The sequence below is a fragment of the Numenius arquata genome, chromosome 7 (assembly GCF_964106895.1).
Source record: "Numenius arquata chromosome 7, bNumArq3.hap1.1, whole genome shotgun sequence".
Classification (NCBI taxonomy): domain Eukaryota; kingdom Metazoa; phylum Chordata; class Aves; order Charadriiformes; family Scolopacidae; genus Numenius; species Numenius arquata.
Window position 1 is genome coordinate 25,112,528 of NC_133582.1, and position 15,043 is coordinate 25,127,570.

At 35.1% G+C, this 15,043-nt stretch overlaps 1 protein-coding gene across 1 annotated transcript in view; it reads right to left on the minus strand.

Moving 5' to 3' along the window:
- Positions 1 to 15,043, minus strand: part of USP34 (ubiquitin specific peptidase 34) — a 116,863-nt gene that overhangs the window by 90,989 nt on the left and 10,831 nt on the right. Inside the window, exons 7-8 of the mRNA XM_074150834.1 lie at positions 10,086 to 10,153; positions 2,276 to 2,468 (exon numbers count right to left, since the gene is read on the minus strand). Of these exons, the coding sequence (XP_074006935.1) occupies positions 2,276 to 2,468; positions 10,086 to 10,153 (261 nt within the window). The remainder of the gene's footprint in view (positions 1 to 2,275; positions 2,469 to 10,085; positions 10,154 to 15,043) is intronic.

Here is a 15,043-nt window from a genome sequence, read left to right on the forward strand (position 1 = left end):
GTAAAAATTTCTGGAACTTTTGTTTCAGATTTCACACTCAAAGTTGCACAGACCCGGCATACAAAACTAAATAAACCAAAATGCCTCTCAAACTCAAAAGTCAAACAACATAAACCAAAAGATGCTTCTTCCAAAAACCTCTTCATAAAATCTTTAAAAAGAGAATAAAAGAGAAAGTCGCCTTTGATTTGAATGAGAAAGAATGAAACATCAAAGTTCAAGAGCAGTTTTAGAGACTATTCATATTAAAAAAGACTCAATAGGTAATTAACAAACAATATTCCCTGGGGTTTTTAACAAGCTAAATCCTATTTGTTTTAGTCTAAAAATATGACTGTTATTAAAAAAATCTCACTTTTACAGTGATATTTATCAATCATAACAGGTCAAACCATATTATAACTACTTAACATGACACAATTTCACACTCCCTTAAATGAACTACATGCCTGAAAAAATAAACAAACTAATGCATTCTTATTTTCAGACTTTCTTTTGATAAGGATACACAAAAAGACATACATTAGTAGTTTAACAAGGACAACTGTACAAAACCAAAGGAAAGTACTTATAGGAATATATATCTAAAGTAATTAGAACTATGCAAACATTGGAAATTTACTTTCAAATCAATACGGAAAATAACACTTTCTAAAAAAAAAAAAAAGGAAGTTACTTTTATGCCGAGTTAATGGCCATATTTTAAAATGTATCTGCCAAAGATTATGTCTGTAACTATATAAACAATAAAGCACATGGCAGTGAAAAATCAAAACAAAAATATATGTTAGACTTTCACCTATGACTTCCTCAACTCACTGAAAGTTTCTTGTTACACAAAAAGGACCCTGAACGTTCACTTTACACTAACTAATTATGACAGAAGATTAGAATTGAGGCACTGAGTATAGTATATGCAGTATTCATATAATGTTATATAAATTACTTACATACAGAAATTATATTTACAGTAATGTCACTATTTCTTCCAAAAGTTAACTTTCTCTGGTTCTTGCTTTAGCATCTCTACTGGACAAACTGCGTTATGTTTTCATTCAGATAAATGCAAAACTGAATGGACAATGCATTGAAGTCCAATAAATGCAGTTACCCCTAGAACAGCATTTGATTAACACTGAGCGGATGTAGTTCACAGACTTTTTTTTTTTTTTTTTTAACTTAGTAGGTCACATACCTATGTAAATTAAATCTTTACTTTGGTTAAAAACCACCAACAATCTGACTGGAAATACTTACAGGTTACTTCACCATTTATTACAACAATTTTAAGTACTTCTATATATAAATATAATGAGAAGCAAATTTAAGTAAACTTGTATTTACTGACAGTCAGTGATGACTGGAGTCACTGAGTGATACTATGTAATCAGCTAGAACAGAGGCGGCCAAATGTGTTCAGAAAATACTACAAAACTTAAGAAGAACATGTTTGTTCATCCTACAATCGTTTGTGCATCAACCATTTATCATTTTGTGATTATAATAATTCATCATTTTGTGCATTAAGGCAAACATGACAATATGAGCTATAAATCTTAAATACAGGAGTGTCAGAAGCAGCACAATTTGAAAAGGCTCAGATGAATAAAGAAGTTTGCTTTTGACCTTCTGTCCAACTGTCTCTCTATGGGTATAATACACACGTGTTATGGCAATGACAGACAAAGGATGCACAAAGTCTCTTGACTGGTGCAATGTGGAGCACTTCCATGGGAAAGAGAAGGGTGGTTTTTTTCATTTTAACCCATTTCTATTTGATGAAGACTGATACAACTCAGTCCTCTGCTAATTAATGCAGAAATGTTCTCTCTTGAGAAACAGACTATACTAAACAAACAGGAAAAAGAGGTACGTACAATACAAAGGAGCAGCTAATTACAGTACAGTCAAGACACTGTAAAGGTAAAAATGAAAACAGATTGAAAGCCTTTGTAAACAACAAATACAGCCATGTCAAGGGACTTAATTTCAACATAGCTGTCACAAAACATGGTTATAAGAGTTTTGTTTAGCATGGTAAATTGTTCAGGATATGTATTACAGTTCCATATGCTGCAGAACATAGCCATCACTTGGACTTATCTCTCAGTGAACCCTATATTCACAATGATGACTATAACTTCCTAAGACTGCAGATAAGAGGATTCCGCCGTTTTCACAAATTAAAAAAGGCCCCGAAACAAGTCTGTAACTAATAAAACACAAAAAGAAACATTTTTTCTAAATATTATTTATATTTTTAAAAAGTTCTTACTGTTATTTGACTCAGCCCAGCCAATCTCATTGTTAGAGTTGGAGACATAAAGTATTTAAATGCAAGATCAAGACTTTCTTTATCAAAACACAAGGCTGTATCCAATGGTTCTTTAACTGTGCTCCACATTAAATCTGCCATGTTCCGGGCTGCACTCTGTCGCAACTCCTGGTCTGACAGTTTACATAAATACCTGGAATAAATTAGAAATGGGAGGGGAAAAAGAAAAGGTATTAGTCAAGCTAGAACATACCTGGAACGTCCTGATTATAGCAAATATATATTCCCAATAGCTGTATGAGTACTAAGCCTTAAAATACCACAATCAGAAGTTGGCAATAACAAAAAAACCACTGTGGAAAAACAGAATTATGCAGAATATTTTTAAAAGTAAATAAATTTCTTATTTTAAAGCTTTTCAGATTTCTTTCACTCCACAAAACGACAGGAAACCCATGAAGTTCTTCAGATATGTAGGTTGAAAGCCTAAACCCCAAATCTGTTTCATGGGAAGGTGCCCTCTCCAGACAGCTGCATCACATTTATTTATTTTATTGAAAACTGAAATGTCACAATATGCTTAACGTATTAATATACTTTAAAACTGAATTTCCAGAATCACTGTCAGTGGACCACAAACAGCATGCTCTGACAGTGAGAATCCTCTGGAGATGAATATATCCCTGTTTGTGACCTTAGTCAAAATAGAAAAAAAAGTGTAATTGCGCAATCACATTCTGATACAATTAGAGTAAATGCGGTACATGCACATTTTTTCTGCCTTAACCATATGTCATCTGTGCTTGTACATCAGTACTCCCTGTGCCACAGTGCTGCTTTCACAATAAGTTAGTATAGGAACACGTGCCCAAGTTGTTTCTTCTATTGACAACAATTACTTTCTTTAGGGACACATCACCAAGGATCCTAGGAATCTTACCAAAGAAATCAAAAATGCTAAAGAATCTTAAACTGCTAGGTTCTTCCTACTGCAGTCATCTCAGATAAGGGGTCATCTTCTAACCATGCACAATGAGTCACAGTACAGATATTCTTTGCAAATGGGAGGCAGAAGAAATAATCATCTTTAAGAATTAACCTGGAGAAGCCAGCGCAACCTCAGTCTTAGCTAAGCAACCACAAGTTCGAGACGTACCAAGAAAATCTATGCTGAAATGCCTATAAAGTTCACATATAAAACACTGACACAGTTGAGAATTTCTTCTAAACTGAATGCATGAGAGAAAAATGTTTAGAAATTAGCTTTCCCGAGTTTATTTTGAAGCAGTTAAAGAATGCACAGTGAAAGGTACGTACATACAAGGTTAGCGTAATTATTTTTTTCTGCTGTACTTCTGCATTTTGAAGTTTCAACTACATCCAAACTAGATTAACTACGCAGAAATGTGTTAAAAATCCATTTGTTTGACAGCCTAACTCTGGATATGTCCTTGGAGACCAGCCAATTAGATGAATGGATCTTTTTAAAAACACAAGACACATTAAACTACACTTAACTAGATTTATGCACCATTCCTTTGCATTTACTTCATATAAACAGTAGGTTTTTTTTAAAAAAAGCAAAAACACAGGCTCCGATTCTTATTTAGATTGAGGCCCTTTTTCACAGCTCTTGTGTAGAGGCCTTAAAATAAACACACTTAAATGGTACTTAACATTGTCAAACATAGAAAAGAGACTTCAGGGCAAACAAGAGACTGTAAAACTACAATAGACATCACAGATAAGTAACAGTAGGACAAAAGAAGGACCATTCAGGGCAAAGGCAATCAGATCCTTCACTGTTATTAATTGTGAAATTTGTCTTCTCATGTGGAGCACTGGAAATCAGATCATGGCAAGAAAGTAATGCTTCTGTGCTACGATTTCTAAACAAAAGAAAAGTAGCAACGAGAAAGGGATACTCATTTCAAAAAGTTCAGCAGCAAACCAGACCCAGTGATCTACAGACTGGTGAGAGGAGTTACACTCTGATGAAAAAAGGCATTGGTCCATGCTAAAACATAAACATCTCAATATAACTAGCAGCAACCTCAGACCAGTTTTTATCTCCCCATTTCTATATGCAAACTATATTCAGCCCTAGTTCCCAAAGCTCTTCAGCGTTCATAATGCACGCCAAGTCATACTCAACTGTTTTGTGAAGGATCTGAAAGACATTAAAATAAATATATGAATTTTCTCACTCTACGTAGGAGAGATAAAGAGTGTTTGTATGCCACAGACAGGTGGGAATGAACACAGATCTACATAGAAATAAAGAAGGGTGCTTTTGTGGCTTCACTACATTTCTGTAACAGGACTTTCACCTGAAATCTTCCTCACACTAGAAAGTTTGGTGAAGCCACTATACTAATCTAGTTTATATAACAAAACGTTTTCTATTGTAACGCAACAGCATCAGTATAAACCTACTCTTATCCAGAAAATTCACACTACAACAACATTTTTAAGGTTCTTTCAGCACGTTTACTATATTTAATCCAAGCCTGAATCAGACTTGTGTCATGTTTTCTGTATTATAGTATCATTAAGAGACAGTGTTTTAAACAAATCCCACTTAATAATAACTGAAACTACCGTGTAGGTGCATTTTCACAGCTACAGAAGTACTTCAACAGTATAATCTGTTTTGCCAAAGCCCTAAAGAATGGTACAGGGAAAAGATCACTTTTTATTTGTTAACCTGAAGCCTAGTTTTTTTTAAGGCAACTGGGTTATTCTAACCACACGCAGTATAAATGCAGAAGATAGCATAATTATCTTTACAAGTATAACTGCATCTACACTAGAAAATTTATTAGCGCTACTACACTGGTCATAAATCAAATATGATCGTATCTTTACTACCATTAAAACTACAGAAACTTGCAGAGTAGGCCAAGCCTCATTTTTTATTGTGGAAAGATACAGTGGCCTACGCCCGTCTGTATCAGTAAACTGGAACCATTTTATGCTTTTACCAGTAGAATGTTATTATTAACAAAAAAGAAATCTTTAGCTAGTGCTGGCAATTAACACCCATCTTTCCTTTCACTAACTGCAAATTTACTGCATTGCCTTATATAAGAATAGTGATACTGGAGCAAGCCGAAAGGTCTGTGTAGCCCAAAATAGCATAAAAGACTTATCCCATATATAAAAAAATGGATGAACCTATCTACTACTGTAAATTCATTTCTCTATTTATACTTTTGGCTTTCTCATTAACCTATGCTAGTTAGTTTCACAAATATGTTCGCAGGAAAACCAATCTCCTTTCATTTCCTTTAAGTCTGCAACCTGACAATTATATCACATGCTCTCCATTTCTTATTTTTTGAAAAACTGTGATTATAATTCCCTATATATTGTCTTCATATCACTTGTATAACAGCCACATCCATGACAAAAAAAAAAAATAATCCTAGACTATGTCTCTCCTCCTATCAGCATAATTTTTTTTATTTCCTACCTTCTCTGTCACCCTTCTTACCATCTAGGTAGTTCTGTTATTATCTCTGTGAGATGAAACAATCAGAACTGTATATAATATAAATGTGAATGTGATTAATTCATATAACGGCTTAATAATGGCTTCCATTCTGTCCTTCATCCTTTTTTTAATTCATAAATTTTGGTCACTTTGATTCTGATGAGCATTAAGTCTTAGAGTAATATATGAATGATACTTTAGAATCTGTGTGATCTAGTAAATCTGACATTTTTGTCTAGATGAGGCTTTTGGAAATAAATGTACCTCTTTTTATACATATATATATATGGACAGTCTGTCTACATATGTATAGGACCTGTCCTGCCAACCTGGCATAATTAAAATAATCAGTAAATATATATTATCTAAATTTAAGCAACACATACACATTAAAAAAAAAATCAATTTTAATTTACTAAAATTATTTTAAGTTTGCTGAATTTGGGGATAGAGAGAGTTCAGTTTTACACATGCAGTTCCATGTTAATGTTAATGCTTACAATCACATCTTATGCTTCAAGACTTCAGCTACTCAGCTGTGAAATAATCTTTTTTCCCTTAATATGACTCCTTTGGACCACAGCTGCAAGACGGATATCAAGCAGAATGAGTCAGTGCCTCTCAGTGATACGAAGAATTTAACTCAAGTGCCTGGCTATTGTCTCCTGAGTTGCCTATCCTTTGTACCCACAGCATAAATTTTCAGATTTTTGGAGGAGCAAAGTATTTTTTTGCAACTGAAAACTTCAAGGCTTATTACAAGAGTTTTTCATGACATTTAATAGCAAGGAGTGGTCTCGGGCACTTCCATAAAACCCATACTCTTAAGAAAAATACTTTTAAGCAGAATAACAATTTGAATTCTTTCAGCTCCATTTTCTGTCACTGTATTCCACAGGAAGCATCATGGATCAACAACTCTGTTCGGAGCTTCCACTTCCTCTGTACACATCAGCACTACGCTTGTGTCCTGTGCCGAGACTGCATGGCTAACAGAGGAGCAACTGCCACTTGCAATATCCTCTCACTGTGCTTGAGCACAGAATGTTCTGTTTCTCCCTATCTGGGGCAGAGACATGAATCCTTCACAAAAAATCTCTCAAGATCCGTCTTGAAGCAGAAGAGAGGAAAAAGGGAGGGGAGCAAAAAGGGTGAGAACTAAATATGATATTGGTCAGTGCTAATGCTACACGTAGCTCTCAGATTTTACCAGAGGAACATTAAGTAGGTGATACCAACTGTGATGTCAAAGAAAGAAGAATTTCAGGTCTTTTCCTTGATACTATCGAGCATTTTATGGTGGTTTGCAGAGACACTTAAAGTATCAGACATACAACTTTATCTCTTGCTTCTCGTAAATCTGGGCTTCATTGCTAGTCATCTTCTTTTGAAAGAACAGAACTATCCATGACATTTTCAATCAACAATCTTGCCACTGAAAAAACATTGCCCTCAAAACACCGCTGTTTATAGCTACTGCTTTCTTGAGGCATTCAATACCTGGAACCAAGTACAGCATCCCTCATCTCTGATCTTGAGGTGGAAGTCAGCTGGAACCAATGACTTTTATAAAGAGACATCACCAACAATTTGCCCTCATTTATAATTGCAATAAGCTATGGCCTATTTTCTTGAGTCACTTTGTCAATAAGTCCCTTCTTTTTTTCATGAGAATTTTGCAATTTGAAATGCAGACTTCTAAGGTATTAGGATCAATAAAAGCTTCCTTCTGAGAAGGTCAAAAACACTTTGCTTCCTTACTAAAAGCACATCCTTTATTTCTTTCCTAAACTGTTTAAAAACACAGGCCCTTCAGAGGCAAGATAGGATTGCCAGTGCTCCCCTCCCCAGGCAGAAAATAACATTTATTAGTTTTTTTTCAGTAGCAGCAATAATGACAGGATTGTGTCCATGATCTTTGCAAATTCCACCAGTGGATGTCTCTACACAAACACACTTTGAAATTCATTTCATCCACTCCTAGTAGAAATAACCACAGAACACGAACATAAAGGTTAACCTCATCTGATGAAAGATGCTGCTAAGATGCCAGTCAGGGGATCTCTCTTTCTGCTTATGCTGATCAGCACTCCAAAATGCAGTTCTTGCAAGGAATCTACACGAGCAGCAGCTTGGACTAACAGTCAGTTATAGCCCCAAGATCTCATTCTAGAATAAAACCCTCTCCAAGACCTCTTTCTTACTTTGCATGGCAGCAGAAACTATTGGAGGATTTCTTTCAAAGGTGCTGTGCACAGGATTATATTTGCCTTTTTTTTTTTTAACTAAAGTGAAAAGCAGATGGGGACCTACAGACCCAAGCTGCTAATTCAAGATCTGTAAGCTTTGACAACCACATGGGGTGAGCTACATAGATCAAGAAATTTATCTCTTACTGAAGGCATCTGTGTTAATTTCTGTCATGGCCATATAAAGGTACAGCACTAGAGGTTATCTTTGTTATATGGCCTCCAAGCTTCATGTCCCACTCTGTAAATGCATCTTCACAAACAAAGCTTTGCAGTTCATAATGTTAAGAAATCCCAGATCTCCCATCAGGATTCAGTTGTGAAAAACAGAAACTGGGAGAATAACCCCTTCGTTCTCTAAACCATAGGTGTCTTCCCTTTTCCATAGGTGTCTCCTGTATCAATATTACCGTTCTTATTGACAGGAACGAATTGTAAATGCTAAGAACATCACGGGCATCATTTATGGCAAGAAGCTGCTGACAAATCACGTTTTAAATCAGATGCAAATATTCTATGGGTAAAGGGGAAAAGAGGAGGAGAACACAGGAAAAAAATCCTCTATTCATTCCAGTGACCCTTATTACACCTACAATTAGAAAATTCTTTAAGAATCATAGGACGACAAGCAAGTGAGGATTAACAGCAAAGACTGCAGGCTGTGTTATTCTGTCTCAGTCAAGTTCCTTCTTACCAGCCTATCTCTAATAATTGATCCTTCAATGCTCTTTTTAATTTCCATACGTTGCAAGAAGATAGGTAAGGCTCATGAACCAAATTCCCAGATTCACAAACAACCATTAATGGAATACGTATGGAGATAAGAACCTGAAGATTCTCTACCTGTCCTTCCTAGACTGCTTCATGATTAATAATTACCTTCATAAGATTTCAAAGAAAACACATCAGCATTAATGGAGAGCAGACAGCTGGACTGTAACTCCAGAGTGGTATGTTTCAAGAAAAGATCACAATACTCTTCTCTCTGCTGATATTATTTTGGTACAGACCATGTTATAGCAAGAAAGATCAATAGCCAAGCCAGTACTTAAATTTTTACAGTCAAAATTCTTTACAATTAAAACCAGAACATTTTAAAATACAAAATATACTTCTGAGCCTCATTGTTCTGTGCACTTTTTTGTTGCCAATGTAATTATTTTTGTTAAGACTGTGATTTTATACTGGTATAGTTCAGACAATATATTCTGTAAAGGCACATTTATTACTATCAGGGAAGTAAGCTATAACCAGTATAAGTACATTTCTAATATTACAATCATAGGAAATCCAAAGCCTTAGAGGAGCTGTGGGCCCATGCAAAAGCAGTGATCTTTTAGGTTGTCTGCACCAGTAAAGTTAAATGTTAGGCCACTGGAAGGAGAACTAGCTGTGACCACACCCCTCCACCTCCAGGCAGATACACATACACAAGATAATTCCATCAGCAGCTCATTGGATTTTTTCTATTGTCCCGATAAAGCCAATAGAAATAAATTGCTTGTATAATTAAATATCTTTATAAGTACTTTAATTTTAAAGTGTTTTTCATGATAGTCAGCTTGATGTAAAGAAAATCTTTAGGACTAGATATATTTAGATACATAAAAGTGCGAGTAGACTTTTGATCACACTTCAGTTCCTGCCAGCTGGAAATACAGAACATCAAAATGTGAAGCAGTGTTAAAACTCAGTGAAACTCAGTATAGGAAATCTCAATGACTACATATTGCTCCTCTACTTACATCGCCTCACTGCAAACTTTATGCAAAGTTTGATGAAGATACTGCAGTATGTGAAACTGCATTATAATTGAACCCAACATAACACGTCAGAATGGGGCTGGATGTCACACTAAAAATGCTATTAAGATTGATTTGATTGATACTGAAATCAGATAGATGTAAGGAGCTGCCCAAACTAACTCTAAACATTACCTTCACTCTCCTTGTTGAAATGATACAGTCAGAGCAACAACTTGAACAATTAGAAGTGTATCAGCTGAAATTATAAATAGGTGCTGTCAAAAAGTCCCACGAGAAAAATTCTTAAATTAAAAATTTACCTGATAACATAAGTCCTAAAGGGTATAATGTGCTGCATGACAGCAGGGATGTGTAGCCATATTCTGATCTACAATGCAAAAACATAAATAGATAAAAATTTCATTAATGACATTTAATGAGAATGGTAAAAAATGAACTATTGCTGGTACATTTGCACATGCAACCCCACTTTAAAAAAAGGCTTTGTTGTTTTTCATTCAAGTTCTTAATTTTGTGATTTTGAAAGCTGTTATCTGAGGAATGTTTCTGTGACTTATAAACAGGAATTACATCTTTGACTTTACTCAACTGGAAAATACAAACTTTGTATAAATAGTATCATACTGCCCAGATGTCTCATTTCTGAATTTTTTGTAGTTTCTTCAGTAGGAAAAACTGCTACTCAGCCTTGTGGGGTTTCTTTTTCCTTTTTCTTTTAAAGTTTACAAGAAAATGATTCCATTCTTTCTGTTCCTTGCAATCTCTCCTAAATCAAGTAAAATTATTTACTTGTGTTGATGTTTTGCTTCTTAGGGCTTATATATACCATAATATAAAATTGTGTTTTATAACCAGTGACTAAGAACAGTTTTTTTACCGCCATATTTGTATTCCCATATTTACCATTCTGCCTTTACCACCTTTGCAAAACTGTATGCAGGAAGAAAATGTACGCAGAGAAAAAAACCCTGAAACAGCTATTTAACACCGCTGTGAGGAAGAGAGGACCAACCAAACTACTTACACAGGCAAAGTTAGAAGTTCCATCTGCATTTCAAAAAGGAATGCTGAGCCTGTTAAACCTGTTACAGAGAGACAACTACGTGCCAGGTAAGGGACCTAGCATAGATGAAACATTAGCAGCTGCTACTACTACTCACATAATTTTAATCATGTGCACACACAAATCTTGTGAACAGCTAAGACTGTCAGTCACTCAGAGCTGTCATGTCAATTTACATCTCCATGTTTGTTCTTAAAAGAATGTTTAATCCTTGCAACTGATGCAATACATTCTGGCTGAGGACTAAATTCTCACCAGGATTTTGGAAAATTCTGTATGCCGAAAATCTAAATTCTCCTTCTTGCCAGGAGAGAAAAATATTAGGGTGTAGTAAAACTGTATCATCAGCATTTATTTTAAACATTTCCAGAATTAGCCAAGTAACTTTAAGAGCCAGTTCTGAAAAAAATATTTTCAGGCTCACTTTTTACAATGCAACTAACACTACAGAGTAACAATACTAACCTACTTTGCAAGACAAACCAGCCAAATCCTCACATTGCAAAAAAGACCACATTTGGGACAGGTGTCTGATCCTACTGGCAGTTTCAGGAAGAAAAAAATGCTAACATCCCAAAGACAGGAAATGTAACTAGAAGGTGCTTGTTCTAGAAACAGGAATTAAGTAATATTTTGACAAGGAATCGCAAGGATGACAAAGATACTATTATATTTACACAATTTGATTTTTAACATGACAATGCGCTCTTCTTCATATGCAAGTATCAAACACAAAAGCAAATATCTTTCGTTGTGAAATAGAAGTAGGGAATTTTGGTTTTACAGCTTTCATTGTTCATAATAATTTTCACTCTGATTAATTCAAACTTCTAAAGACATTTCACTCATCTGTATACTTGCATTACATACAACCTTCATCCTCCAAATTGAATTAATGGACAATTTCACATATTATAAATGAAAATGTAATCTTCATCATGAACTCAACTGTAAATATACTAAATTATTTAAATAACATATATAAAAAGACATAAAAATAACAGAATTACATTAAACATCCACAACTTTCATCATACTTTTGCTTCCACCTGCTTTTAAGACAAATTATTTACTGCATTTGCTCTATTCTCAAGCTTCAGAGGTTTTTGGTTTTTTTATTATTTGCTTTTTATCATAGGTAATTAATTTCTAAGAGGCAGTGTGTCTCTCAACAGTTTTTACTTCTGACTTGAGTTTTGAAGTTTCATACAGTAAAATTTAACCAACATTTTGGAAACCATCAGCGTTATTTCAATTAATTAATCTCCACTGAGAGGGCAGTTATTCCCCCACAACATTCACCAAAACTGAAATGATACAGAATGACGTAATGACAGGCTCTTTCAGTGAGGTTTAAACTCTCCACAGAACAAGCTGTAGGGCATGGACTTCTCTACATCTCTTAGGTTTTTTTTTAAGACCACCACCACAACCTCAGGTAGTTAAACTGAGCAGATACCATGGAATATGAAATGTAGGAAGAAAGAAAGAACCAAGTATCTAACTAAAAAAGACAGCAACGAAATATCCTAAGAATGAACAGTCCCTTCCACAACACAAGTTGCTAAGAAAGATTCTTGCAGAGCCATGAGCTGGATTAAAAAGGAGAGCACCAACTAGGCAACTCCCTGTGTGAAGTAAATTGCATTATATTACATTGGCTGGCTTTACTATTAGAAATATAAGCTTGTCAGACAAAGACATTTACTCAATCGAGATTTGCTGGATAAAAAAATTCAATGAAACATCTTTTCAATAATGTTAATGTCCTCGATATAAAGGAGACACCAGTAACTACAAACAAGTACCTCAGTTCCCCACAGACCTTACTAATTTGTGGTACTGTTCTTCTCTCACATGCACCTGTAGAGTGCACTTAATGAGATATTCACCTTCCTTTGTGGGAGAAACGGAGCAAATGCTTTCCACACCACTATGCAGCCTCATCTATTAGCAGCTGACTGTTACTGGTTGTTAGCAAATGATTTCTTTGACTTCTGTTTACTATTTCCAACTTCAACTATTCTACTTCCTTGGTCTTACTACTAAGCCTAACTTTTTAATAGGAAATTGATTGGTTCATCCACACTACAATCTTTCCGAAAATACTTCTGAAACACTTACGGTATTAGCTAAACAATTCATTCTTCTCACAGACTTTAAAATAAATTCCAGCAAAGACACTTCTCAGAGTCTTTACAATAATGGCGACTTAACTGCCATTCTCAAGAGTTAGTATGACCGTGAAAATGTATTTAAGAATTACTAATTACTGTGCACTATGGTTCTGGCTTTACATGTTGTGAACTGGTTACCAGTTGACATTGCAGAGCTGTTCATTGAGTTATCATTGACAGGGTCATTCACAGATCTCACACTACCTATAAATCCCATAAACTCAAATGCATTGGGGTAAAACCAAGTCAAATTAGCAGTGTCCTTACTGAGACCAGCAATGTTTTGTTCACAAAAAATACAGTTTTGTGAATGTTTATTTTTGTTTTATTGGAATTTGGTCCATCATTTCACAGACAAACGGGAAAAATTATTATTTATATTTACCTAAGTTATATGAATTATATAGTAGGATGATATAAAAAGAAACAGGGAAAGAGCAACATTACATCAAAAGTAGAAGCTTATGCACCATTGTAGAGGTAGAGAAATTTTATTTTTTTTTTTTTTTTTTTTAATATCAGCAAGGTAAAACATATTTTGTCAAAAAGATTAGCTTCCTCATTTGGAACTAATAAACATATTGCATTTGAAAGTCAGAGCACTGCTGACAAGTACTCTGAGTGACACCAAAATGCAGGAAGTGGATGAATAAAGCACATTACACACAAATCATTGTCTTATACTTTCGGTAGTGAGCTGACCGATAAAATCTGAAGATGAAAAATTTTCTAAAAGTTTTCCTCTAATTCACACAGCCAGCAAAGCCAGACAGAGTTCAAAAGAAAGATTCTAGTTGATTGGTAAAAGGTACAATGCTAGAAGAGGGTGGAGAAACAGTATTTCTACTGGTTATGCTCTGGGTTGAATTTCATTTTATCTGGCAGGTTTAACCTTAGCATTAATCTAAAATAGCCGCAAGAGACAGCTAAATCTATTACCTACTAGAACGAAAGATAAATGCAAAGTTGCTAAATAATTATCTGAAAGGAGAAACTTTGCTGAGAAGTATTTTGGGTTAGGGTACATCACTAAGAATAAAGTAAGTAAACAATTTATGTGGAGAAAAATAAAGACTTCAAAAAAGGACAAAGAAGAAAGGCAGATGCAGTTTATAAACATACTACTGGTATGGGATATCTAGGAAATGGGATTTGCAGTCAGAATGCTTGTTGAAGAAAACGCTGGTGTGATAGGGAGCTGCCACTCATTGTTCCAGATGGTTTTGCCCATCCTCAAAAAAAGCCCAATAAAAATCAGACATGCAAGAATGTCTGGTTTCATGACCAAAATTTACTTCTACACCAGAATAACCTACAAGACCATACATTTTCAGCAGATGGTTTGATGAAGACTGCAGGCTGCACCAACAACAGGTAGAGATGAAGAACTCCTCAGACTATCACCTGAAAGCTCATCAGATCATACAGGAAGTGCCAGAAGAGAACACATCTCCACAATTTAACGGAGGTCCTGCAGCAGTCCTTCTGTGCAAGCTTACAAGAACAAAGCACATCATGGCCTTACTTGTTCTCTGATCTACTGGCTAAGAACCATTATACTAAAAGGATCAGGAACAAGTGATACAGCTCACCAATGCCAGCTTTATTTCAGTCCCTGGCTCCTTCTATGCAAACATATTCCAATACTTATTTAGAAAATCATCCTGGCTGGTCAGTAACAGCAACAAGGATAAAGGGAAGGTGTGTGGAAGGAAGGATCTGATTTTAAGTATTCAAAATTGCAATCAATGTCAAAATTATGTTAAACTCACTTCATACAAGGCATATTATTTTCCTTTTTATCCGTATGTAACATGCACAAGACACACCACGATTTCACATTCTCACATTAGTCTTCATATGCACTCCTTCAGGGACTGTTTTTTATTTCTATCACCAATCTCCTTCGATTCTCCACCAAAATCAGTTTGTAATTCTGCTAGTCAGAAATCACTACTATTTCAAAATGGAGAAATGATGACGGATGTGTATTCTAAAACTAGGTGAAAATACAAGA